This window comes from Pituophis catenifer, unplaced genomic scaffold (assembly GCF_029215685.1).
Source record: "Pituophis catenifer annectens isolate HBS135680 unplaced genomic scaffold, rPitCat1.0.hap2 SCAF_2, whole genome shotgun sequence".
Classification (NCBI taxonomy): Eukaryota; Metazoa; Chordata; class Lepidosauria; order Squamata; family Colubridae; genus Pituophis; species Pituophis catenifer.
Genome location: NW_027256882.1, coordinates 108,248,786 through 108,276,603, shown reverse-complemented (window position 1 = coordinate 108,276,603; position 27,818 = coordinate 108,248,786). Strand labels below are relative to the sequence as shown.

Here is a 27,818-nt window from a genome sequence, read left to right as displayed (position 1 = left end):
TTACAGACTGCAAAGGTTGCAAATGTGAAGACTGGTTGCAAAGTTACTTTTTCATTGACATAATGGCAAGCAGTGACTAAACAAGACAGTTGCTAAAGGAGAACTACTTTTATTACTACCGTTGTAATTCCTCTCAGCCAAGGCTTCTGGTAGCCAACTGTTTATGATGTTACTTTCCCCACATCCTTTTGCAATTATATCTGTATTTTGGTCTGTGACCGCAAATAAAAGTTATTATTATTATACTACCGTGTTTCCCCGAAAATAAGACCCTGTCTTATATTTTTTTGAACCCTGAAATAAGTGCTTGGCCTTATTGCTATGCACTCAAAAGCCCGATTGAACTTATTATCAGGGGATGTCTTATTTTGGGGGAAACAGGGTATGTAGCTGCACTATCACAAGTCTATGCAAATCTGTTTCTCTGCCAGCAATTGGGACAATGCAGTTACTGCTCCCTTATAGAAAGGGAAAGATAGCAAGAGTAAAGACGAAAACTATAACAAGATTACTTTATATGTGAGCCTGGGAAGGTGTTTGGTAGAACTGTGGTTGACAGGTTGACAGTGATCAAAATTGGTAAATGCAATGTGGCTTTATATTGGCTGGAGTAATCCAGAACATACTTCTGTTCATCAACAGATAACTGAAAAGTCAATAAATATGAGAAATTTCATTTTACATTTATTGATTTTGAGGCAGCGCATGATGAAGTAAATAGGCTTAAAAATGTTTTGCATTAGTACAGACGGGTAAGTTGGTGGCTGAACGTAATACAAGTCACAAATGATAGAAACAAAGCAAGTGTCAAAATAAATGGGAAATTTAATGAATGGTTCAACACTGAGCTGGGACTAACATATATACTTAATGCCCTCTTATTTATTTAGTATATTTATGGATAACTGTAAGGAATCTTGTGATATTAGAAGGGTACTGATTACATTATATTTATGACCAATTTAGCATGCAGATGATGCCATGTTCTAGGCTGAGAAGCTGAATGACTTGCACTGAACGTTAGAGAAAGTGAATGATACCACGAGAAATGGCGATATGAAAATTAATGTATCAAAGTTGGATTTGACAAGGAAAATGGAATGAGGAATTGCAAGTTATACATACAAAATGAAAAATTAGAACAAGTATATGACCTTGTGTAGCTTAGTAGAATGATTACTAAAGATGCAAATATTATCAAGTAATTTTAAGATGCATAAATGCTGGGAGAAAGTAGTTGGTAATACATTGTCTTCTGTGAGGAATTAATATTTGGCAAAAGAAGCCAAAAACCCTACACAGGTAGTCCTCGACTTACGACCACAATTGAGCCCAAAATTTCTGTTGCTAAGTGAAATATTTGTTAAGTGAGTTTTGCCCCATTTTATGACCCATTCTTGCCACAGTTGTTAAGAGGCAAGTTGGCAAGTTGGTAACATAGTTGTTAAGTGAATCTGGCTTCCTCATTGACTTGGCTTATCAGAAGGTCGCAAAACGTGACCTTGGGACACTGCAACTGTCATAAATATGAACCAGTTGCCAAGCATCTCAATTTTGATCACATGACTACAGGGATACTGCAACAGTCATAAGTGTGAAAAATGGTCATAAGTCACTTTTTTCAGTGCCTTTGTAACTTTGAACGGTCACTAAATGAACTGTTGTAAATTGAGGACTATCTGTATTATAAGCAAAAGCTCTGGCCCACTTTGCTGTATGGAAGAGAAACTTGAGTATATCAGTAGCAGCATAAAAAGTAATATAGAAGGAATGGTGTACATAAGTGTATGTGGAAAATATGGATTGAATACAAAAGAGAGTAATAATACTAAAACAATACATTGGGGTGGTTTGATCATCTAGAGCAGGGGTGTCAAACTCAATTTCATTGAGGGCAGCATCAGGGTTCTGTTTGATCTCGGGGCCAGAGTGGGCGTGACCAGGGTGGGCATGGCCAGCTTGACATCACTCGTGTCGAGGGCACCTGTGGTGGCCTGAGTGCTCTGCCAGCAAAAACGGGTTCCCGAGCTCCATTTTGGGCTGTGACGGGCTCCTGCAACCCTCTGCCAGCTAAAACAGAGTGGTCCTCCCGAGCTCCATTTTCATTGGCAGAGGCACCGCAGGCCAATCTTTTGCTGTTTCCAGGATGGCCCTGTGGGCCAGATCTGAGCACTCCCGGGCCTTGAGTTTGACACCCCTGATCTGGAGCAATGTTTCTCAACCTTTTTTTCACCATGGACCCCCTTTAAATGAGTTTTGTGGCCGTGGACCATGGCCACTGACATAACTCAAGATTTAAATCATAACTTTTTTTCAAGCCTTCTCAGACCCCGTGTGATGGCATTGAGGACTCTCAGGGATCCATAGACCACAGATTGAGAACCACTGATCTAGAAAATAAATGAGAATCAAATAACGAAACAAAAAGAAAAAAAGAGGTTGGGAAATGAAAAAAAAAAAGCCCTATCTAGTTGGAATTGATAACTAAAAAAGAGAGAAGTTTAATGAAGGATTCTTCTCTAGAGGAGTTTAAGCAATAAAAGTGTATGAAGAAGTATGGAAGCAAGAAAATGTACATGAATAAAAATGTGGAGAAGTATAATGAATTGTGTTAATATAAACCAGATTTAGACATATTCTCTTTCTTTACCTCTTGCTTTTAATTTTTTTGGGTTCCTATTTCTTACTCAATTTATGTTCTTTGCTTTATACTGCTTACTCCAAAGGGGATTATTGTGATAGGTATTAATTATTTCCCATAATTTACCCAGAAGAACCATTAAACCAGATATTAAACTAATTGAACTGTAATTTCCCAAATCCCTACTTTAAAAATTGGTGTTGCATTCGATCCTTTCCAGTCCGTGGAAATTCTTAGAGTCCATGTTACAGCTATTGATAAGAAGATTAATCATTTCAAATCTGAGTACTTTAAAGTGGGTACCATTTAGATAGGGTGTACGATAAACTTTAATTTTATCACCAAAAAAAATCTAGGACATGTAAAGGCAGCTGTTCATTCTGGTTGGTCTCATGCTGGGGACATGACCAGCAAACTGAACCTCCTTATCTGTCTCAAACAGAATTTTCATTTGTGAGTGGATAAGAAGGAAGTTATGGCCACCTATTCAATTTCCCCATTTTATAGCATTAAAGAAAGTAATCTTAACACACAGACACCTTTTTTCAATAATCTCTAAAGGAATGGGATGCTCTCAGTCTCCCATTCACTCCTTTTAACAGCAGGAACTTAATTTATTTTCCACATGGAGCAAAGTGAGTCCCAGTGCTTTTTTCTCTCCTCTCTGCTCTCTCTAAGCTAAGATTTCAAAAAGCCATACACTTACCTCATGCTGGGTTTTTACTACTGTAGTGTGAAAGCTTAACCCTAGTAGCCACTATGTTAAAACGTGACTGAGGGCACCAGTATTTGCACTAAGCTGGGATTTCAAAAATACCAAAATATGTACGAGTTCATGAATCCTACAGTGTTTTGCCTTGTGACAGTCTTGGACCCAAATGAGTGGGGAAAGTTCTCTCAGGCGGAATTATTAATATTGGAAATTCTATGAATCTTTGTATTTTGGGTGGCTTTATTTTGTCTAAAGGAAGAAAAATAAAAACAAGATTACAATTCCTCCCTCTTAGACCAAAGGGACCATCATTACCTGGAGGTTAGTTGATAGTGCAGGAAAAAATCAATCAAGACAATAAAAGGCTGGAGATGTAATTAGTGTAGACCCAAACATTTTTGTGAACTCCACCCCCCCCCCCCCCGATTGCTTCCTTCATCCTAGATTTTTTAATGCAGCACACGGATTTTACTTGGAAAATAATGATCCACAAAAACTATTATATTTATCCTGGATCTACTCTTCATTTAGATCTATAGTGACTTCTAAATTGAATCTTAAAATATAACAGACATATAATGCTAGCTGTAACATGAACTCTGCTACAGATCTCTGAGCTTTTCTCCTCTTGCACCTAACCGTGGTACAAATCCCTCATGAAAACATCTTTATTTATATAAAAATGCCTTCATCTCCTTCATGACCCATATGTGAGACAGGCTTAAATCTTCCTTGGCTATACCAGTGTTAAAATAGCATTTCCGCGCTTTGTTCTGTCACCATCAAAGGTATATAAGATTGGCTAGGTTTTGTCCCCCATTTTTCTTGGACGGCAGTCAGAGGACTGCGCAGATTGGAAAGAAGGGAAGTAGAAATGGGATAACGATTTACAGTTGCGAAAACCAAGTTCATGTATAACATTGCACTGGCTTAAGGGTGGCTGGATAGCATTACTTGTGACTAGTGGATAGAAGTCTTACCTTAGAAAGCTACAGCTCTTATGCAGATATGATATTGGCTCGGAATCCTGTTCCTGCTACATGGTTTGATAATTTAGTCCTCATTAGCTTTCTTTTACTATTTGACATTTTTTTCATTTTTGCAAGGCATGCACTCGATACCATTTCATTTTTAAAGGAAACTAGATTTATTTATAGGCAGAAAATTTGGACATATTATTAATGTATAGATATATTTTATTTATTAAATGCCTTTCAGGAGCTCTTTAGTGGTCCCTTCTCCAGTGTTTTCCAAGCTTGTCCAGACGGGAGAAAATGATTAGCCCAGTGGTGAAATGTAAAATTTGTTGCTACTGTTTCTGTAGGCGTGGCTTGGTGGGGAGGGTCATGTGACTGTGTGGGCGTGGCCAACTTTTTTTTTTTTTACTTTTTTAAAGCATTTTTTTACTACCGGTTTGGGCAAATAGGTAGTAAAAAATGCTTTAAAAAAGTAAAAAAAGAGGTTCCGATGATCACAGCTGTGCCGCGCAATCGTAGGAACCTCTTTTTTTTTTACTTTTTTAAAACATTTTTTTTTATTACCGGTTCACCCAAACCGGTAGTTTTTATCACTACCGATTCACCCAAACCGGAGCGAACCGGTAGCATTTCACCCCTGGATTAGCCCAATATTACTGACTGAATTTCCATGGTTGAGACTTAACCTGTGTTTCGCCTGGGTGAGAGAAGGAAGAAAGGGAAGATACTGAATATATTATGATGGACAGTTGGAAGTAAACAGAATGCTGTAAGATTGTCTTCATGAAAAAGAAATGAAGGCCGCAGTCTTAACTATGTTCATATAGATAGGGAATATACTGAGATTTACTTCCAAATAAACATGCATAGGATTTCGTGGAACATAGTAGAAGGCGTTTGTCAGTTCACAACTGAGAATAAATAGAAGTGAACAAAAGAACATTATTTGGATAATTGAAGGTTGTTTATTACCCATAGCACAACATATAACCAACCTTGACTGATCTAAAAAAAAAAAAGCAAATAGGTTTGTCAGCGTTCCAGAAAAACCCCAACTCCAAGTAAAGACTCTGAAGCAAGCATTTTTCAAAGTTCTATTTACTAGAATAGGTAAACTGGCACATCTGAGAAAACTGGAATCTGAGAGGTCCAGGTTTTCCCTCAGTGAATCAAAACCCCCAAAACCATCCCCTCCACTCCTCAGTTCATCACATGCTCCAATCACCATCCATCTCATCTCGAGACCTCACTCCGACTACTCCTTCTCCAGATGCAGGATTGGCCTGACCTTGACCTTGTATTATGTCTACAGACAACCCCTCTACTAAATCCCCCCTCCTACTTTCCCACACAGGAGAAGGTGGCAGCATGGAAGCTTCCGGCCTAATATGGCTTCCAAAGCTGACAAAGTGTGTATCTGGTTAGTACCTGCATAGAAGACCAAGTCATGCCAAGCTTGTAGGTGAGACTGAAAAGTATCCCAGGAAAAAGCAATGGAAAAGCAGCTCTATCTTTTTACATGACATGGATAACTCCATGTAGTTAACCAACGTTCATTTGACAGATTCTATTTCTTGTTATAGGAACAATAAGAATCCAGCAAAACGTTAGGCCAAGTAAACAGGGAGAGATGTATGGGAGCATAACTAAAAGCTTTTGGAGAGCATTAGATCCTTTCTTTGTCTAGCTTGTCAGTCGATCTGTCTTGGCAAAAGTTTGTAATCTTCACTCCTCTGTTCCTGCATACTTTGGAGATGCTGCATAATAGCCCTAATAAAAGGTGTAGAAATGCTCAGCTTAGTAGTAAGCAGTACAAGTAACACTTAGAGGACTTGAGATTTTGCTCTGGGAAAAGAAGATGACATCATGGGATGGATTGTTTGAGGAAAATGCTTTATACTCAATTCTTCATAATTACAGGTTCTCTCAGCCAGAGAAATCAAGGGAAATAGCTACAATTCTGTTGCCTTCATTGCAACTAGCAGCATGTAGAAACATTTTGATAATGGGAAATCAATTGCAAGTCAGACCCTACCTTTATTTCCTCAGCTCTTAGGCTGGTCCCAAGTGACACTCAGAAACCGAAAAGATCCAATAAAAGAGAATATATGTAGCTCAGGGTTGAACTCCTGCAGTGCTCTCTGAGCTTGGTTGTCAGCACCAAGAACTCCACAAAACAGAAAATATTTATTTGGTGGCTTGTAATGGAAAACTATACCCTCAGTTGCCTAGCAAGCTAGGATTTCTTTTTCTTGGCCTTCAGTAAAATAAGATAAAATTATAATAGCCTTTGTTTAGCCTGGGCTTTTTTGGAATGAAAAAAATACTTTCCATTAAGTTGCAGCTCCCAAATTGCCTCTATGATTCAAGAACAGAAGGCAGTACTTAATTAATATGCCTTAGGCAGGTACTTCTCTACTCGAGAGTAGGGTGAAAATAACTGGCTATGATTGTTTGGTCTAAAAGAGGGGTTATGTATCTGTAGCCAAACATGATTAGAAGCCTGCATATATTCAGGAACCTTGCCTTCTTGGGATTCCTAACATGGAAAGCATGCTGATGTAGTTCAATTTTTTTTCATTCAGCTGTTTTTCAGCTCTTTTAAATAACTATATATGTGTCTCTAAAAGCAGCTAAATGCACATGAATATAAAAAATGAAGCTTGTGGGGTAACCCATAATTTTCCACAACTTTGTTCCTGTACAGGTAGTCCTCGATTTACAACAGTTCATTTAGTGGCCATTCAAAGTTGCAATGGCACTGAAAAAAGTGACTTATAACCATTTTTCACAGTTATAACCTTTGTAGCATCTCCATGATCATGTGATCAAAATTCAGATGGTTAGCAATTGATTCATACTTATGACCATTGCTGTCTCCCAAGGTCATGTGATCACGTTTTGCAGCAAGCAAAGTCAATGGGGAAGCCCGATTCACTTAACAACTGGGTTTCTAACATATCAACTGCAGTGATTCATTTAACAGTTGTGGCAAGAAAGGTCATAAAATGGGGCAAAACTCAACAACAGAAATTTTGGGTTCAGCTGTGGTCATAAGTCAAGGACTACCTGTACTTAGATTGCATGCTTAAAGGGTAATGTGATGACCGTATTTCCACCTGTATTTTACTACTTAACTGTTCACCCATAGGATTGGCAGATGTCATTTTGGATTTGAAATTATTGGAAATGGCTGCCACTGAGGACGTGTTTGAAGAATAGCTTCTCTCCTAAGTAGCAAAGGGTGAGGTTTATCCCTGTTAATAACGAATGTTAACCCTCTTTGATAGACTTAAACAAAATGTCACTAACTTTTCTTCCTGCCGGTTTCCACTTCCCCTTACCTCAAGAGTTCCCAATCTTGAGTCATGACCTCCAGAGGCACAGCAGTTCTGAGGGAGGTCGCTATGTTTGGGGACTTATGTGTACAGAATTGGAGATTAAACTTGTTTTGGCTGGCTGAGGCAAAGCAGAGAGCAAAGTACTGGAACGGCACCAATTCATCTACACCTCAGGATGAATTGGCAAGGCAAACACTGCATCAGTTTGCAACAGAAGGGGAAGACACATAGTCTCATTTCCACTTGTAAGGCCAGCCTCCGGATTGCCAACCACACCAACTTACTCCAGCTAGGTATTTGGCAGGTAAAAGCAGGTTGCCCTCAAGTTTGGTGAAGAAGGATCATCTTACTCAGTAGTCAACATCAAAGGTAAAGGGAGACCATTTCTGCCCACAAACTCACAACGTCCCAGAGATAAAGAATAGACATGGTTAAATTTCTCACTAACTAACCTCTCCATTTCATTTGACCAATTTGCTTATTTTCCTCAGAGTATTTCCCCTGATAATACAGATTGATTTTGCTTTCTGAAAAGAAAAGTCTATTGTGAGCTACATCAGCTTGTTGACTAATGAGTGGGGAGTAGTTTAGAGTCAATACCTGGACTGGGGTTGATAGTAGATAAAACAAAGCATGCATGCTTCCACACAGAAAAATGTGTTATGGGGATGGATATGAGGCTTACAGACTCAGAGATCAAACAATCCCAACATATCTAGTGGAAACCAAGGGAAGGAAGGATGACAAAGAAGTGAAATGAGGATTTTCCCAAATAACTAACAGTGGGAGCAAAATCCCACTGATGTGTATAGTTAGAAAAGGTAGGAAATTTTTTTTGTACCGGTAGTCCTCAACTTAATGACACAATTGAGCCCAGTTCTGGGATTTGTAATTAAGGTCTGCAAGAACTGTAATGAAGTAGAGTTTGGAATTAAAGCAACTGAAAAATCCATTATTTTCTCTGAACCAAAAGATAGTAACATTGAAAACTTTGACCAATTTATAATGTAAACTCCCATTGCACATAGGGATTTGCTCCATGACAAGTCTTTTTATTTTCTTACTTCGTATCAATTTAATGCCAAGACTAATTATGTTAGGATATGTAGGTAGCTGCCTGGAACCATTAAGGATTGTCCTCTAAGTGTGGAAATATGTATTTTACTAAAATGATGCTCAGTTGCTGGATAAATGCTGGAGTTCTTATTCAGCAAGCATTTGAGAGTAGATGAAACATGTCTCTTTGTCACAGATTCCATTTTGCCTCATAAAAGTCCTGTGCGTTAGACAGAAAGTACTGGATCAAAGTTTCCCTAGTGAATGAATAGCAATTTCAACCCAAACACCCAAGTCCTGACTTAACATGCTCTATCATACCTAAATCATCCTGAGGTTAGCTTTGAGAAATTCTACATTGTGTTATTTATGTTGCCTTGACTCTCGCGCATCAGATATTGTAGATATAAAACCAGCAAACATGGAAGAATTGACAGAAGTGATTACAGCTGCAGAATTCCATCCACATCACTGCAACACCTTTGTCTACAGCAGCAGCAAGGGGACAATAAGATTGTGTGACATGAGAACGTCTGCTTTGTGTGACAGACACTCCAAATGTGAGTATGGTCGAGCCGTGTGTCGAAAAACATAGTAAAAAGGAAATGTTGAAAATGAATTTTGTATTATGGAAGGATTTCCTCTAGCATATAAAAGAAAAAATGCATTATGGTGTGGGGGTTTTTTTTTTTTTTTGTGATAAGTGGCCTCCATTTATCCTTCTTCAAGATAAAGAAAAAAGTACAGTAATCTCTTCCTTTGGTGATCAACTCCTTTCTACTTTGCTAACTAACATGAGGAATGATTTTTTTTCCTTTGCCTGTGAAATCCATCCTACTAGAACAAGCAACCTCCAGAAAACACTTCCATAACTGATTCATTGGGTTCTTAGGTATCTTCTTTTGATGGTTAGTGTCAAACTGGAAGTTCAAAATACACAGAAAATGCCTGGATGGCACAAGAAATGGCATAAGCAGTGGACTGCTGATTTCATACATGGGAAACCTGGTTATGCCACTAAGTTTTGTCACTATGAAAGAGAAAAAATGGAATTATGGTTTACTAAAAAAAGCAACCCAAGGTTTAGTTTTTTCTTCTCCCTGCTCTAGATAAGCAAATCAGAGGCATTTGGCTCTACTTTGTATAAAATTATCCTTTGATTTAATATTCAAGAATGCAGCCACCGGTGTCCACAAATCATAGCTTGCTTATAAACCAGGGTTATGCCCTACATCACAAAGGAAGTGATTGAGACAACAATCCAGATTAAGATATAACCCCACTTGTTCCTGCAATGATACATCATGGTTTGATGCTAGAGCTGAACCGATTTATATCTGCTTTTTCTTTACTACTGTGTTTCCCCAAAAATAGGACCTACCCCAAAAACAAGCCCTAGCCTCAGTTTTATGCTTGCACTTAATATAAGCCCTACCCCCAAAAATAAGCCCTAGTTAAGCCCCGCCCACTGTCTGGTTGTATAAGTTGGGGCGAAGGGCAGGCATAAAAATCAAGATGGGGGTGGAGCTGTCCCACATGCCTTGCACCCATTTACCTTAGGATCACTGCAGCCAGGCCTCCCATGCCCCAACACCTGTTGCACTGCCCAACTTCTTCTGTGGCTGCTCACAGCTGCACACCTCATGGCGGATCACACTGGTGCCGCCGCTTGCTGCAGGATGCCATGTGGCAGGTTGCGCCGCTGCATACACCAGGATGCTGCGTGGCGTATTGCGGCAGGAGCTTGGCACGTTGTGCTGGTGTCGTCGCTCATAACACGCAGCCTCCTGCCGCATGTGGGTAAGACATCCCCTGAAAATAAGACCTAGTACTTATTTTGGGGCCCAAGAGAAAATAAGACGGTACATGTTCTGTTTTTCCTATACTACCCTGTTCCATTTCTTGAACAATACCCACATTTTGACTTCTAGAAATATTGATCAACTTCCTAATATAAACAATCAATTTTCCAAAGATTTTGTGATCCCAGTTATTATTTTAAAGTACATTCTTCTTCCTTTTTTGAACTATTGAAGTATAGTTTGGGATAACAAATTAAATTCTAAAGGTGATCTCCTTGGATAAAAAAAGTTTCCAGTGCCTATATTACTACTGTAATTTAGAGTGGTCTTTTGCTACCAAATCAGTTCCTAACCTCTAATAATCAGTTTCTGGAAATGATCTCTTCGGTCTTATCTCTCCAATATAGTGGAAAATCCCATAGCAGCCAATTATTTGGCTGCTGCAAGTGTCTGATTCTATCGCTTGTATTGCTTGGTTAGCCTGGGTATTTTTTTTTTCACTCCTTCCTCCCGCTGTCTGATTACTGTAAAATAGAAGGTTCAGTTCAGATTAAATATATTAATAATAAGCTGCAAGCTGGGATCATTTCCTTCCTTTCCCAACGACAGATCCCTTGGCTTGGTTAGTGTTATTCCTTTGTTCTGTTGTTGCTGCTGCTGCTGCAGTGTCCTTTAGAGCTCATTCAAAGCAATTGTGAAAACAAGTTCAGATTGATCTCTCCCTTGATGGCCAATATTGATTTTTTTTTCTATCCTTCAGAAGTGCAGCTCCTCAGTCGATTGTGATTCAGCAGACCTAGAAGTTAGAATTTAGGCTGTTCATCAAGATTCAAAATAAATGCAATTCTGCCCTTTAAAGATGATCTTCCCTATCCCCAGAGGAAATCTTTTATAAACGTGCTTTAATCAGCCTCTTCTCTAGCACATCCCATATCTGTGGTTTATTCCTCAGTTTCAATTTAAAAAGCCAACTCACAATTCTTCTCTGGGCAAAGAGCATTCTTGACATAAATATGGCTGTTCGCATCTGATGATCTGTCCTGGATCTTTAATGAAAAGAAGGACTAGGGGTGACATGATAGCACTGTTTCAATATCTAAGGGGTTGCCACAAAGAAGAGGGAGTCAACCTATTCTCCAAAGGCAGAATGAAGGCAGGACAAGAAGCAATGGATGGAAACTTATCAAGGAGAGAAGCAACCTAGAACTAAGGAAAGATTTCCAGACAGTTAGAACAATTAATCAGTGGAACGACTTGCCTCCAGAAGTTGCGAATTCTCCAACACTGGAAGTTTTTAAGAAGAGCTTGGACAACCATTTCTCTGAAATGGTATAGAATTTCCTGCCTGAGCAGGGGGTTGGACTAGAAGACCTCCAAGGTCCCTTCCAACTCTGTTATTCTGTTAATACAGTTTTGTACCAAACTCTACCATCTTCACTGGCAAGTATGCCAGTACACTCTCTCCTTACTACCCCTTTCCTTTGTCACTTGGGAAACATGTATTAAATGGGATTGTGCAACAAGGGCTGCTGCATCTCCCCGAATGCCAGTTCTGATTGGTGCCCCTGGATTATGCAAACTCACTTTTTCACCATTTCACCTTTGATAGATTCTACTTTCAGACTGCATTCCTTTTCCTCACTGGCATTTGCAAGGTTTGACTTGGTAAAAAAAATAATAAAAATTACCTGACACATTGCAATGAGATACTGTGCCTGATGCAGCAGATAGTTGGCAAGAGAAGGAGAAATGGGTTAGGAGAAGCACTGGAGCTTATAATGCAGTTGATTTCAAAGCAGTTGTATTTTTAATGAGAGCAGAAAGCAGGAAGTCTTAACTGAAAGGGAAAATGTAGGAAGAGAAATGTAAGGTCTTCACTTTCTTTTCCAAGTTGTCAGGTCAATTTGGCAGATATTGAAGCAGCCAAACAACCTTCCAAATCACAAGCAACTTTTAACCTGTTTCAGGTTCTTGTCCTCAGTTCTGTGGGTTTATGCCCTTAGATTGGCATGTCTCTTTATGGCCCACACCATATTTACTGGATAAATATGCCCAGCAGTTGGATAATCTGCCATCCAATGTCTACCTCCAGAAGCCACCACCAGATCACATTAACCATTATTTTTTTTAAGTCACTGAAATCAAGTTCACTGTTATTGTTGCCTTCTACTCTCTTTTTCACCTGCTTTCTATTTATCCTCTACTTGCTTCAATCCAGCAACACTCTTATTATCCAAACATATATCCTAACTCAATGTCTATTACTGTTCCTTCTTTCATTTTCCATTGAGGACTTCTATCATTTTCTCCATTTCCAACTCTTCTTACCACTGGAATTACAATCCATCCACACTCAGAGCAATTTGGGGAAAAAAATAATGACAAAAGAATGGTTAAATCCTTAATTGAGATCCTTAAGTTTGATCAAAGGTGAACCTCATGGTTGCTTAAGCATTTGGTGCTGATTTCATCACTGTAAGGAAAGGGCCAATGTATCTGCTGTGTGAGGGCAATGTATATTTAGTACTACAGGTAGTTCTTGACTTACAACCATTTGTTTAGTGATTGTTCAAAAGTTCAGTGGCACTAAAAAAGTGACTTATGACTACTTTTCACATGTACGGCTGTTGCAACATCTTCGTGGCTATGTGATAAAACTTCAGTCACTCGGCAACTGGCAACCATTTATGATGGTTGCAATTTCCCAGGGTCATGCAATCACATTTTGTGACTTTCTGATAAGCAAAGTCAATGGGGAAGTCAGATTCACCTAACAACGTTACTAACTTAATAACTGCAATGATTTACTTAACAACTGCGGCAAGAAAAGTCATAAAATGCAGCAAAAATCACTTAACTACTGGCTTGCTTAAGCACAGAAATTTTGGGTCTCAAATGTGGTCGTATGTACTACAATATCTCCTTTTCTTTTCCTCATTTGTCCCACATAATTGCAGGTTCTGCTTCTTTTTACATTTTGCTTACCTAGTTCTTACAGAAAAGCTATCAATGCATAACATGACGAGGGTTTCTGATTATCAGCTGACTTTTTGAAGAGTCTGATACTTATTAGAGGTGAGGCAAAATGACTTCCTAAAAGGTCACCCATGCAGTTTCTGTGGAAGTCTAGAACCTGAGATTCCCTGCTCCTAGTCCAGCACTTTTAACCATCAGACCATACTTGCTCTCAGGAATGATATAATGTTAACTCAGTTCTTCATATCATATTTGCTTGGTAGCATTTGCGTAACTCAGAAGCATAAATAATCAGCAAACAAAATCTGCTTGTGGGCATCAAAGCAGCTTTCTAGCTGAACCTTTGTTGTGCTCTTGAATTCCAGAAGAGAAGCTGCTCTTTATAAAACTGTCTTGTTCTTGGCAGATAGCCACTGCAGAAGATGAAGTGCTCTAGGTTTCGTTCCCAGGGCACTCTCAAGGGTGACATCTCTGAACAAAATTGTGACAGAGAAATAAGATTCCTGGGAAAAGAAATGCAATTTTTTAAATGTCTCTACTGTTAGCGTTCAATTTTAATTTAATTTTGAGCCTTTTTTCTAGACCTTGAAAGACAAAGCTTCATTGCCATAAAACTTGTATTCATTTACATTTTTTATATAATCAGATATTTCCAATGAACTATGAATGTTACCAAATCCAATTTTTTGCATATATTTCTGTGCAATTCTATATCTGTTAACTAAACATAGATGGGTGGGGCCATGCAACATTAATGCATAAGTGCTTCATGAAAACTTCATATCCTCAAAATCCCAGCCAAAAGCTGTGACTTGTTTATTAAAGATTAATTGAAGCAGTTTAAAACACACATCAGGGTCTCTTATTGAACTGAATATGTTAATAGATCAGGAGTATTAGTCTCATGCGTATAGTAGACACAAAAAAGCCAGCTATGCAGCAAGATTTAGTAAAAATACTGTTTGTCTTGTGGGAGAACTTGATTAGAAAACAAGATATTGCATTTTTATCAAAGTACACATAGCTAATTTTGAAATGAGAGCTTGAAGGAAAAACTAAGCTAGTTTTGTTTATTCTAGAGAAAGAAGAGGAAATTAAAAAGAGAGAAAGAGAAGGTGAGAGTTGTTCAGTTCAGCAGCAAGTATGAAGGTCATTCCTGAATTAAAAGAATCTTCTAAAATCCTAGAGTTAATAATAAGTGGTCTCATCCTTTACCTTGGGGATTTAGTAAAATAAAACCAAGTTCTACTTCAGTATGTCCTATCAGATTTTGTAAACCATTTTTAAGGAATCAATCAGAAGGGGAAAAACAAACCGATTTGCCTTCTCATTTCTGAGCTGGGGAAGAAAAGGAGAAGTTTGCTATTTTTTAGCAAAAGGCTCTGGAACAGTTTTTCATAGTTATTCAGACTGAAAAAAGAAGATTGCCCTAAATAAATAGCTTTCCTGAGATATAGCAAGATGTAATAACATCAGTAACCATGTTAAAGTTTGAAAGAACAGATGGGGAGCAAAGGTTGTTTTCCTTTTGATACAGGAATTACCTGATTTTACTTTTAACATAATATTGGAGTATGAAAAGTAAAGTTGTGTGTACACTTAAATACATTCAATATATATTCAGTTAAAACTGACTGTCAGGTTTCGATGTCGTCTCAAATAAAATAAATTGCATTTCCAAACAAATAGTCTTTGAAGAAATCTTTCATTTTATTAAGCACAACAACCTGTCCCCGATTGTGGCGTAGCCAATACTGACTTCCTGACCCCAAACCTTCCCTTTCCGTTCCCCAATTCTCTGCATCTCATTGGCCCTCTTCCAAAACACTCTCCCCATATCTACTACTTCAGCTCCCAGGAATGTCCCCCCTCGCATCTCATCTCCTAGGGGATATTATCTTCAGGGAAAATAAGTAGGTGAGAAGTCAAGCGTCCTCTTGCCAGCTGCCTCCTCTTCTCCTTCTTATGTCAGCACTAGAGTAAATGCAGGTTGAAGTGCTGACACCGACCTTATAAAAGAAGATCAAAATCAACATAAGAGTTGATTCATCCCACTGGTGGAGGGATGAAAATATTATAAGATAATGGGCCCTTCCAAATAACTTGAACAACCTTGTATATATTCAATACCTCACCTGAGTTTATATTATGAAGCTGTTTCTCTTAACTTCTGTTAAGTTGGAATGGGGCATCTCTTTCCAATTGCATGCTATCTTCATAACAAAATAAAAAAACTAGTGGTAACTTTGTCACAATAGGTTCCACTTTTGGCTTAATTGTCCTTTCTGTCAAGCAAGAATACTTCATGTGGCACACAGCGATATCATTGTCCTTTCTGTCAGGCACAAACACTTCATGTGGCATACAGTGATATCAAGAAGAAGGTAACATCAGGAAACATCTAGAAAGGCTGTTTTCTCCATTTATACAACTATTGACCCCAGGACTCAGTAAGATTCTTTAGCTCTACTGTAGTGTAACTTACTACACTGCTGTCTACTTTTTCCCCTAAGTCAAATTTACGAAGGATTGACTGCCAGTTTCTCTGATATCCAATTTCTCTATATTAAGAGTAACACAAAAATCACCAGTGGGAGAAGAGATGCTGCCCATCAAGACTGAAAAATTGCTGGTTTCTTCAAATGGTTGCTAGTTTCGTAAAAATGGTGCACTTTTATCATATTATGTGAGAAGCTGACAGCCATGTTCCCCTGCTGCAAAACTGCTGTCTGTAATGTTCTACAGATGAGATATTTTTTCAGAAGAAGCATTATCCTTTTTCAATCTTCTCTTTCCTCTACAGCAGGGGTCTCCAAACTTGGTGATTTTAAGATCATGCTGGCTGGGGAATTATGGGAGTTGAAGTCCACAAGTCTTCAATTTGCCGTGCTTAGAGACCCCTGCTCCAGGAGACAAGCACACAAGCAATTGGCAGGGAGCTGAAGGAAAAGCAGGAGGAAAGTACAAGCACAGACAGCCAGAAGCAATCAAAGAGTAACTACAAGAGTGGAGTAAGGACAGGAGGATAAAGATTATGTTTTGTGCAACAGATTGACTTGAGGAAGAGATATAAAACAGAGACTAATAATCCATAATCTGACAGGCAAATGAAGTCTTAGAAATACCAAGGGAAAACCCCAGAGACTTAAAGATCAAGAAGATCGCAAAAGTCAGGAACAAGAAAGCCTGAAACAAGGGGCACAAAGCTGGATGCCAAAGTTGCTTCCAGTAGTGGAAAGCAATCCCTAGAGGCTGAAATCCCCTCCTCACTGAATGTGCACAGCTGAAGCTTTTCTCCCTCCATGGTAGCAGATAATGAATGAGGCACCCAGATGACTTGATGTGTCTGTATGTGCCACTTACGTGTGTGCTGCTGATTTTGTTGGGGAGCTGTCCTTTTCTTCTTGACAGCCTTCTGGCTGGAAAGGTTTTGGTGGTGACCAAGGAAGGCCCTTCAATGTGGAGAGATGAAGAGCCTGCTATCTGTGGGGGTAATATCTGATAGGTCTAACCTGCTGCCCTCTTAGAGCCTGGCTCTTGGGCTGTGATAATACATTAATCAGATCAGGTCAGAAAGATACTGTAGAATGCCATAGAGATGACTCTGTAGAAACCATCCATAGGCTATTTAGGAAACAAGAGATGCAGAAGCATGTGTTAAGGCCAGAGAGGAAGGAAAACATTAGAAAGAGACTGGTTCCTCCACTCCAGAGGTGGTATTCAGCAGGTTCTGACCAGTTCTGGAGAACCGGTAGCGGAAATTTTGAGTAGTTCGGAGAATCAGTAACTACCACCTCTGACTAGCCCCGCCCCCATCTATTCTCTGCCTTCCGAGTCTCAGCTGATAGGGAGGAAATGGGAATTTTGCAGTAACCTTCCCCTGGAGTGGGGAGAGAATGGAGATTTTACAGTATCCTTCCCATGTCATGCCCACCAAGCCATGCCACACCTACCAAGCCATGCCCACAGAACCTGTAGTAAAAAATTTTGAATCCCACCACCACTCCATGGGGTAGAAGAGGGAAGAAAGGGAACTTGCGGGAAACTGTCAAGCTTCTGTTGCCAGTTCTCTGTTGCCACTTCTCTCAATATAGTAGATTTCTAGTTTCCTGTGGAATCTATTTCCTGATCTGTCTACCTTATAGGACTGATAGATACTTCAAAATTGCCTATGTAGCACAATGTTGCTCTAACCCAACATTTCAAAGATTACAGATGGAACTAGTGATTATCTGGGGATGTATGATATTTGTGTCAAAAGGTTTAGCCATAGTATAATAGATTATCCAAAGTCTGTAGGATGGATAGATGGAGGTCCCAAACCACTTTTCCCCTTAAGCAGTGCCTAAATCTTTACATTCTGTTCCCATTGTTTAATCTTGAGTATTCCTGGGGCCACCATCAATATTCCGAAATCTTCCCACTAACCTAAATGTGTGTAAGAGAGAGGACCTCGTCCCTGCATTGTATTTTGGTGTTTAAAAGGTCAAAACACTGAAATAATTTCAATAATATCCATCCTGGCCATCTAGCATGAAGGAGAATTCCTTGAAAATTCAGCTGCTATTGTTCCCTCGGGGAATCTCACAAGTAATAATCAAAAATTATTTTTTTAAAAAAAGAATAGAAATTGCTTTAAACAAAGATAGGGTCAAACATTGATTTCTAAAATAAAATAAAAATACAGTAATAGGTTCAGCAGCATAAATCTACACATTTTAGCCCCTGTTTCAAATTTTGAGTTATAGTAAGCCTTTGGAATTACAGATAAGGGGAAAACCCCTGTTAGAAAGAAAAAAAGGGCAACCAAAAATTTGACCTTGTAATCTCTGTTGAATATAATTAATTGAGTATAAAATGCATCTGAGTGCCCTGGAAAAAAATGCAATACAGGCTAAATTAAATTAAGTCAATAATCAGTGTAAAACAGGCATAATAGTGGGTTATATTCAGTTAACTTGCTCTTAACTGATTCACATGATAGGGCCCCTGAGAAACTGGAGTTTTGTGCAAGCTGCTTTTCAAAAGAGCATGAAATATGGGCTCTGGAAAATGTCCATTGGTATTTGAGATGCAAAAGGGAATATAAATCAACTGCCAGAATAAATCTGGGGTTGCCTTTCAATGATATTTATAATATCATTGAGGTTTGACAATTGTTTACACAATTCTGTACCCTACATCAGCTATTTAATAATCTTTTAAACTTCATCCACTTTAGGGCTAATAGACACCCCAGATGAAAATGGCATGGAAAATGCTTCACCTGAGGTCATTTTCTAAAGTAGTATTAGCAACAACTCATCTGGTAGCAGGATCAGATTTAGCCTGGTAGGCCAATCTCATGGGAGATTAATAACGTCAAAATATTTTTTGAACAATATTTTTAAATGTTTAATTGCAAATCTTTATTGTTGAAGAAGATATATTATAGAACTGCCCATATTCAGCTGCTAACTTGTTAAAAAAGAAAATGCAATGCTGTGTTCATACTAAAAATATACTCTACATCCAAAAGTCTGTAAAACAACCAGACAAATTAACAAGAACAACAACATTATTCACCATCAGTCAATTCCAAAGGACTGCAATTGGGAACAGTGACAGTACCTCTAATACCATCAAACATCAACATCTGTCTATTCCAGGTCCTTGGAAAGGATTTGATAAGTGAATAAAAATGCCAAATCCAAATCCAGTCTGAACATCTGGCTGACTGTGCAACAAACCATAACAATAATAAACTGCAAGAGTTTCTAAAGAAAATGTTATAACTTCCTGTACACATTTGATATTATACACACAATTCCATACCTTATTCATATCTTACCCTCTGAGGATAGTGTTAGGCAGAAAACTGAAATCAACCACTTGGTGTAAATTCCTGGCTAGATATATTTACTTACTTTCTGGAGAAATAGAAGGTTTTACTAAACTAAACAAAACTAAATTAGTAGTGACTGACTTTTGTATAATATGGAAAAAACCCTCCTCTGTCTAAAGGTATCCTTTGGCAATATGCTCTCCTCCCCAATATTTGGCTACTAGTTGGTGATAATTGAATCCAAAGCTCCTTCTGTGTAAGTTGTCATGGTACTGTCAAGTTTCTTCTTTTATTTAATGAAAGAGCACCATCTGGTAATTGCAGATAATTAAAATGAAAATATACAGAGGAAGGTGTTGATGTCACTCTTTTGATGAATAAATCACAATTCTTTTAAAGTGGTTTTTACTAAACTTGTTGGGCTTGGATATATTCAAGGAAACCTAGATTTAAATCCATTTCTAAATCTTTGCAAGCAAAATATGATTCTTTATGTGTTTTAAAATAATTGTTCTATTTTGGAATACTGTATCCAATTTTTATCACGATGATGTAAAAAAGCTGTTGAGACTCTAGAAAGAGCGCAGAGAAGAGCAACAAAGATGATTAGGGGACTCAAGGATAAAACATATAAAGAATGGTTACTGGAACGGGATATTTATGAAAAGAATAACTAGGGGTGAAATGGTTTCAGGTTCTCGTCCCCAGTTCTGTGGGTTTATGCCCTTAGATTGGCATGTCTCTTTATGGCCCACACCATCTTTACTGGGTGAATATGCCCAGCAGTTGGATAATCTGCCATCCAATGTCTACCTCCAGAAGCCACCACCAGATCACATTCACCATTATTTTTTTTAAGTCACCGAAATCAAGTTCACTGTTATTGTTGCCTTCTACTCTCTTTTTCACCTCCTTTCTATTTATCCTCTACTTGCTTCAATCCAGCAACACTCTTATTATCAAACATATATCCTAACTCAATGTCTATCACTGTCCATTCTTTCATTTTCCATCGAGGACTTCTATCACTTTCTCCATCTCCAACTCTTCTTACCACTGGAATTATTCTGGGGAAATTATTTTGGGGGGAAAAATAATTGCAAAAGAATGTTAAATCCTTAATTAAGATCCTTAAATTAAGGACACCATCCTTTGATCAAAGGTGAACCTCACCTGCTTAAGCTTTTGGTGTGGATTTCATCACGTAAGGAAAGGGCCAATGTATCTGATGGGTGAGGGCAATGTATAGTTAGTACTACAAGTAGTCCTTGACTTACAAGCAGTCCCTGACTTTAGTGACAAATGTTCAATGACACTGAAAAAGTGACTTATGACCATTTTTGACACATATGGCTGTTGCAACATCTTTGTGGTCATGTGATAAAAATTCAGTCACTCGGCAACTGGCATGTATCTATGATGGTTGCAATTTCCCAGGGTCATGCAATCACATTTTGCGACCTGGTGTCTTAACCACAAGATCAAACTGATCTGGTCAAACTTTATAACTGCATTGCTTAGTGACAGAAATTCCAGTCTCAATTGTGGTTGTAAGCTGAGGAACAGAATTATCTGTAAGTATGGTTGATGGGTGATGTTGTAATAGTGATGTTGGGAGAGGTGACTTTGATCAAGAAAACAGAACAAGGGAAGGATTAACCTTCCATACACTTCCAGTAATCCCGGCCCAATCAATCTAAAGCCTCCAGAGACTGCTCTGAAGAAAAATGTTACATCTATCCCCATGTCACACACAAGATAGCTCTACACTTCTTATTTGTACTACATGTTGACATTTTGATGGTAGTTGCAAATTCTCCCTTGTGTCAACATCAGAAACAGTCAGTCCCAGGCTTCTACTGCCACGTTCAAGCTATGTTTACACAGGATAGATCTCCTAGAATTGATGCTGATGTTTGTTAGGTTTTTTTAATCTCCCAAATTGTGCTCCCTAGTGTGGCCAAGTCCATGATCGTGATATAGAAGTTTGATACTTTGTACAAGCCACCTGAGATCTTGATTTTTTTTTCCCTCTGCTGTGATATTTTTATTATATTTTTGAAAAAATTGCCAGTCATCACATTTCCTGCTGGCAGTGAGTAAACGCCAAGCTTAAGAATGCTGTGAGGAATGCCATTTCATATTTGTAGAGAGATCATTTATCTTAGCATCTGAAAATTATTTTTCCTATTGCCTGTATCATATACCAAAAACCAGGATTTACAACCCGGTGTTCCACTACAGAGTAATAAAGTTGGTCAAATATTTATGCAGAGAAAGTAAAAGGAAAAAAAATCCCTTTGCTTAATAAGTTGTCTTTTTCTTATGAAACTGCTACTGCCGGTTTTATACCGCCTTTGAAAAATGTTCTGTGGTGCCTAGATGTTAAATGTCTAGCGAAGCAATACCTCCCCTGAGGAGAAGGATGCATACAGCATTTCTGCTATTTCATGATTTTACATGGTATATGTATGTTGAAAGAAATCCCATTGTCTCTAGAAAATTCACCTTTGTTCATTTCTTGTGTCTACACGGTTGCAGATTTCCTGTCAAATTGTCTTAGCTCCATCTTGAAATATAGCTGTTTGCTTCAAGCTTTCAAGAGACTGCCCCTCTCTCTCACAGAGCAACTGTTTGATATTTAAGCATACATTTTTAAATGAAAGGACAATTTAGGTATCTTTTATGTAGCTAAGGACTTCGTGTTTGTGAAATATACTTTTCTTAATTTTTGCTATGGTGTGATTGATGATGATGTTAAATAAAAAAACAAAGAAACCACACTATGGTTTAGCACAGAAATTCACTATTTTCACCAGCCTGTCAGTTGCATCAAATTTTGCCTGATGTGCTGAGGGCATATTCCTGATGTGGACAGCACTCATTTTTCATTGATTTTAAGAGAGTAAGTCGTGGGAAGTTTGTCTCTCTAACTTGCCAAAGCATCTCTGCAGGGCCTGAAAAAGATTGTTAACCAACCATCAGATGTTTGGCTTTTCTAATTTTAACATGCTGCATTATTCTTATTGTTCTTATTAAATTTATTTGCCACACATCTCACAGTTCAAAGCAACTCTGAACAGCATATAAATTCATGCTTGGGTTTCTCATTTTTAAACCAGATCTGCACCCAGGGTTTGGTACAATGGTGATTTCTCATTGGCAGACTATAACAAATTTTTGAAAATTTATATCAGTGCCAAGAACTTTTCATTTTTCAAGAATTTGTTTTAATTGTTTCATTTCTATTGAATCGTTCATTCAATAAGGAACATCTCGTTTAGTTGTATGACTGTAGCTGTCTCCAATGCCTTTTCATGATACATGAAAAGAATGATAAGGGAGTTTATTTCTATAGTGTTCTTGTTATATTGTCAGGTTGACTTAATATTATCTAAACATTGAATCAAATTCTGTCATATGAAATAACCATGGTAATTTCCCACATCTTAACACACAGCAGGTAGGATTTAGTCGTGACTAAGTTAAGCTCCATTGGTTTCTATGGATCACTTCAGCTGTAAGCATGACTAAGCCTGCAGAAATGTATGGTGCTGCTTTCTATATTAAACTAATACATGAAATAAGTGAAAATTAGTATGGATAAAAGGTTTGAGTTGTGAGCACAACAGCCTCAAAGGTATTGCATCTAATGTGATCATTTAGTTTCCCAGTGAAATTGATGAAATGTAAGTCTTTATCTGTGCAGTTCCATTCCACTGATTTCAGTGGGATTCATTTGCAGTATAATTCTTTAACTCTTTCTACGCCAAAGTCAAGGTAATTAAATTCAGGAAAATTTATTTTCCAGCAAATATGTTAAGTCTTTTTAGTGGTTTTTAACATGTACTCGCAGAATTTTCCTTATGACTGACCATGTGGAATATTCAAATATTTTCACAATTTATCAGATTAAGCTGAGTGATACAGATACCTTGACTATATTTATGTTGTTTCTTTTGTGTGTGTGTGGTTCGTGTAGTTTTTGAAGAGCCCGAAGATCCAAGTAACAGATCTTTTTTTTCTGAGATCATCTCTTCAATTTCTGATGTAAAATTCAGCCATACTGGGAGATACATCATGACCAGGGATTATCTCACTGTCAAGGTGTGGGATCTGAATATGGAGAACAGACCTATTGAGACATACCAGGTATTTTATCTTTATCCTTTGGTTCCTGGGATGTGAATGAAGGGTGTAGGTATTAAATACAGTGTTTGAAAGTGTGGGTGTCTTCACAACATCCCAAAATGCTTCAAAACCATTTATTTTTACATGTATTTATTTATTACTGCTGTGAGATCTTGGACTTGGCCTACACATAATTTACCGATTTCAATTATATTGCTAATGCAGTAAAAAACAGACTCTTGGTGGGTTTTAGTACCATGTTTTTCCAAAAAGACGACCCACCTTGAAAAAAAGCCCTATCACGTTTTTGAGCGCATGTGATCAAATTAAGCTCCACCCACAAAATTAGCCCTAATTTAGACCCCAACCATGTTGGGGTGCAGGGGGTGGAGTGAGGCACACAGGTAAAAAATAAGCTAGGGTGGAGATGGGAGGGTGGAGCTGCCCTACTTACCAGGCCTCACACACCCTGACACCTGCCTCACCTTCTTCTGCAGCTGCTTCTTCTGCGGCTGCTTGCCAACACTCGCACGCATTGCCTTGGCCTTCGTTTCGCCTTTAGATGCCTTCCGGCAGGTTTACTTCTGACTGCTTCTTTCCTTTTATTCTTTGTGTCTTTCTTTCTTCTAGGTTCATGATTACCTCCGCAGCAAGCTGTGCTCCCTCTATGAGAATGATTGCATTTTTGATAAATTTGAATGTGTATGGAATGGGTCAGACAGGTGAGGAGTTATATGCAGGATTATTATTTTTCATTTTCTGATTCCTCAAATCCACCCACTTTTATCTTTTCTGCTCTTTACTTCCTCATGCAGTGCAGAAACGATTTTTTTTTTGGTTAAAGATAAAATATCATTAAATTTCAAATTTCATTGAAACTTGAAAAATGCTCTACAATAAATCTCATGACTCATTCAAATGTCACTCTTGTCATCCAGAAAACTAACACAAGACATACAAAGAGCAGCTGCAAGCAATTTGAAGAGAAGTTACTTGAATTAAGATAGTTGAATATGTACTACTTATGTTGGGCCAAGCATACAGATCCCAAAAACTTGATAAGCATAGGACTGATGGTGAAATGAGCTGCACACAATGACACCAACTTATTAATGTTCTTATGGTACATTAGCATTGGGATGAGTTATGGGGTTTTTAAAATGAAAAGGAACTTGCACTAACTTACATAAATTAGAATTTATGAAAGCCACGCATGCAAAGCCAAGATTTAATTGGCTCCATTTATGAAATAGAAATTAAATTGAAGTGACCTATATATAGTTGCCTAACTCTTCCTTGGAAACTATGGCTAATGGAATTGGGATGTTTCTTTTTGTCAACATTATACTTTCGGCTATGGACAATTAGAAAATTAAAAAGTAATTTGAATATTGCTCATTTGTAACATAAAATTAAGCATGAAATTAACTTGCCATTGTAATTAGTTTTTACATTTTCACTCTAAATATTGGCCTGCAGGATTTGTGGACAGGAATATTTCTCTGAATCCACCAGTCCCAAGAAAGACCCTAATCTAAGGGATGGTGCTGCATTGGGATCCTTCCTTATTTGCAAGCAGCATTCCCCTTGATCTAAATATTTATGGGGGCAACCCAAGCCAACTCTTGAACTTGCTGAAGCTTTTAATTGGATCCATTATCATCATTCTCTTGCTATTCCATCCCACACTTCTTTAGGGTCTCCTTGTAGTGATTTCCCAAGAAAGGAGATAAAGATAGGTGTCCCCTGTCCAGTCATGTCCGACTCTAGGGGGCGGTGCTCATTTCCATTTCTTAGCCAAGAGAGCCAACATTGTCCCAAGACATTTCTGTGTTCATGTAGCCAGCATGACTACCAGGAACGCTGTTACCTTCCCACTGAAGTGGTACCTATTCATCTACTCACATTTGCATGCTTTCAAACCGCTAAGTGGGCAGGAGCTGGGACAAGTAACGGGAGCTTACCCTATTGTGTGGTGCTCAGGTCTCGAACTCAGGCTGTCAGCTTTACAGCTGACAAGTTCTGCATCTTTAACCACTGAGCCATCCCTCTCCCTAAGAGAGGAGATATGGTGGGTATGTCTTAAAACTGGATCTGTGCTGAAATGGGGTGTGGTTGAAAGAAGTTGGAAAACTAAAAAGGCTCTAAATTTCACTTGACTGTTTGTTTGTTTGTTTTTTGCTTGCTTCTCAGTGTCATCATGACTGGCTCCTACAACAATTTCTTTAGAATGTTTGATCGCAATACCAAGCGTGATGTGACTCTTGAAGCCTCAAGAGAAAACAGCAAACCCCGTGCCATCCTGAAGCCTCGCAAAGTTTGTGTTGGGGGCAAAAGGAGGAAAGATGAAATTAGCGTGGACAGTCTGGACTTTAGCAAAAAGATCCTGCATACAGCTTGGCATCCTTCAGAAAATATAATAGCAGTGGCAGCAACAAATAACCTGTATATATTTCAAGACAAGGTTAACTAGGAGGGAGAAGAGATGCTCCTTGGGAATCTAATATTCTGGAGACTAGAAAACAAAAGTTTTCTAAAGGTTTTTTTTTTTTTGTCCTGTTTTCTTCTCCTCCTTGTTTTTTTTTTTTCCATCATTCCTCTGCAGACACTAACTGTGCAGAGGTAAACTCTCAGATTCCAACACTTATTGCTTTCCCCCCAATATAAAGAAATTGGGTAGCAAAGCAAATTAGGAACAGTTGAATTTTAAGTACTGAAAGCAACCAAGCTGCTACTACCACAGGGAGCTTGAATTCTGTATGCTTTCATTTCCCCAGTAGTTGCTGGTAATTTAGTTCCTTTACAAAGATAATTTGTAATCTAGAACAAAGGTAAGATTACTAAATTATATTTACGAAAAAAGAAAACAAAACTCAGCCAAGGCCATGAAACAAAGATGCATTGTATTAAGCTATCTCTTTTTTTAAAAAAAATTACTTGGAGATTTTTCTTTCGTTTTACATTATTTGAAAACAGGACTTAGAATTCCTGTCGATTCCGTTCTTGTAATTGAGTGTTTACCTTTTTAAAGTGGTGTGTGTTCCTTTTATTAACTCAGGGCCTTTCCAGATGATCATTTATTGTTATCACACAATGAATGTTTTCCTGTAACTCAGTTCTTGTGAGAGATACATCTTTTTTTTTTTTGCCCCAGATTGCACATTGAATTAAAAATAACATAACAACATAAAGTTGCAGCCTGTAAAAAAACACCATCTTCAGGTTTTCACACCTTCCACAAAGGACTCACTGCCTTGAAAGTGCAGTGACATCTAGGTGCACAACTCTCATTGTCACCTGTTGAGTAGTGTCTGTGACATCAGAGGTGACCTATGATCCATATTCACTTTGGCCATACTGCTAACGTACTTACATTTAGGAATAGATGAAGACCATTAAAGCCAGACTAATCCACCTAAGGCTTTCTGACTTCTTTCTCTTTGTCTTCTTCTTTTACATGTAGTTCAGTTCCGTTGACTCCGGTTCCAGCATTGATGCAACCGTCCCTTTTTAAAAAAACAAAACAAAACCCAAGATTTATTTTTTAAGATTTAGGAAATAGGTAAACTTCCCCAGTGATATCCCGCCCTATCTCATCCCGCTCGGCAAAGAAGAGCTGTTTCCCTTCCACAAATGCAAATTCTCTTCTACTGCATTTGGAAGGGAGACTGCGCTACTCTTGCTGGATGCAGGCTAGTGCAACGTTGTTCTTAAAGGGCAAAAAGGCCCGTTTTCTTATCTGGAAAGAGCCTCAGACAGGAAAAACAAAGGCAAGGCAGAAGGAGCAGGTTTGCAGCAGGAACATTTTGACTCATCGTTCATGGAGGGGCAGGGATGCTATCACGAGCTGCAACCTGCCGTCATGATTCCCCCCCCCCCCCCCACAAATGGTCTCTGATGGATTTGGCTGAGTCAATCCTTTGGTGCCTTTTGATGGTATACAAAATACCTTAAAACACAATGCTTCCAAAACGTGGTATTTGCAAACCAAATTGAATCTGAGCTTTCTTCTGCAATTCCTGCAAATTTTATTTTGGGTTTTTCTGTTTGTTTTATTTGTTTTATTTTTTTAGTTCTGATTTGCTTTGGATAAGAAATCTCAGAACAGTTCTCTTTTAATCTCTTGCATGTCATAAATATATATGTGTTGGTGGGGGGCAGAATCCCTTTTTTTCTTCTAGTCGTGTATTTTTTAAAGTATTGTTTGTTTATTTGTTTATTTATTTATTTATGCCAAGTGTCATTTTTTTTCCCCTTTCTTTTCGAGAGTTAAAAAAAAAGAACTCTTTAGTTAAAACTGTATGGCTTTTAAAAGAACTCAAACAAAATAACCACCAAACCATCTTGTAATGCTATTA

General features: G+C 38.3%; 1 protein-coding gene across 3 annotated transcripts in view; it reads left to right on the top strand.

Moving 5' to 3' along the window:
* The window catches only part of PPP2R2B (protein phosphatase 2 regulatory subunit Bbeta), a 254,662-nt gene extending 228,729 nt beyond the window's left edge, over positions 1 to 25,933 (top strand). For all 3 annotated transcript variants that reach the window (XM_070933946.1, XM_070933947.1, XM_070933948.1), the window contains 4 exons: positions 9,123 to 9,287; positions 23,312 to 23,481; positions 24,091 to 24,182; positions 25,654 to 25,933. In XM_070933946.1, the coding sequence (XP_070790047.1) occupies positions 9,123 to 9,287; positions 23,312 to 23,481; positions 24,091 to 24,182; positions 25,654 to 25,933 (707 nt within the window). The remainder of the gene's footprint in view (positions 1 to 9,122; positions 9,288 to 23,311; positions 23,482 to 24,090; positions 24,183 to 25,653) is intronic.
* Positions 25,934 to 27,818: the final 1,885 nt, after the last annotated feature.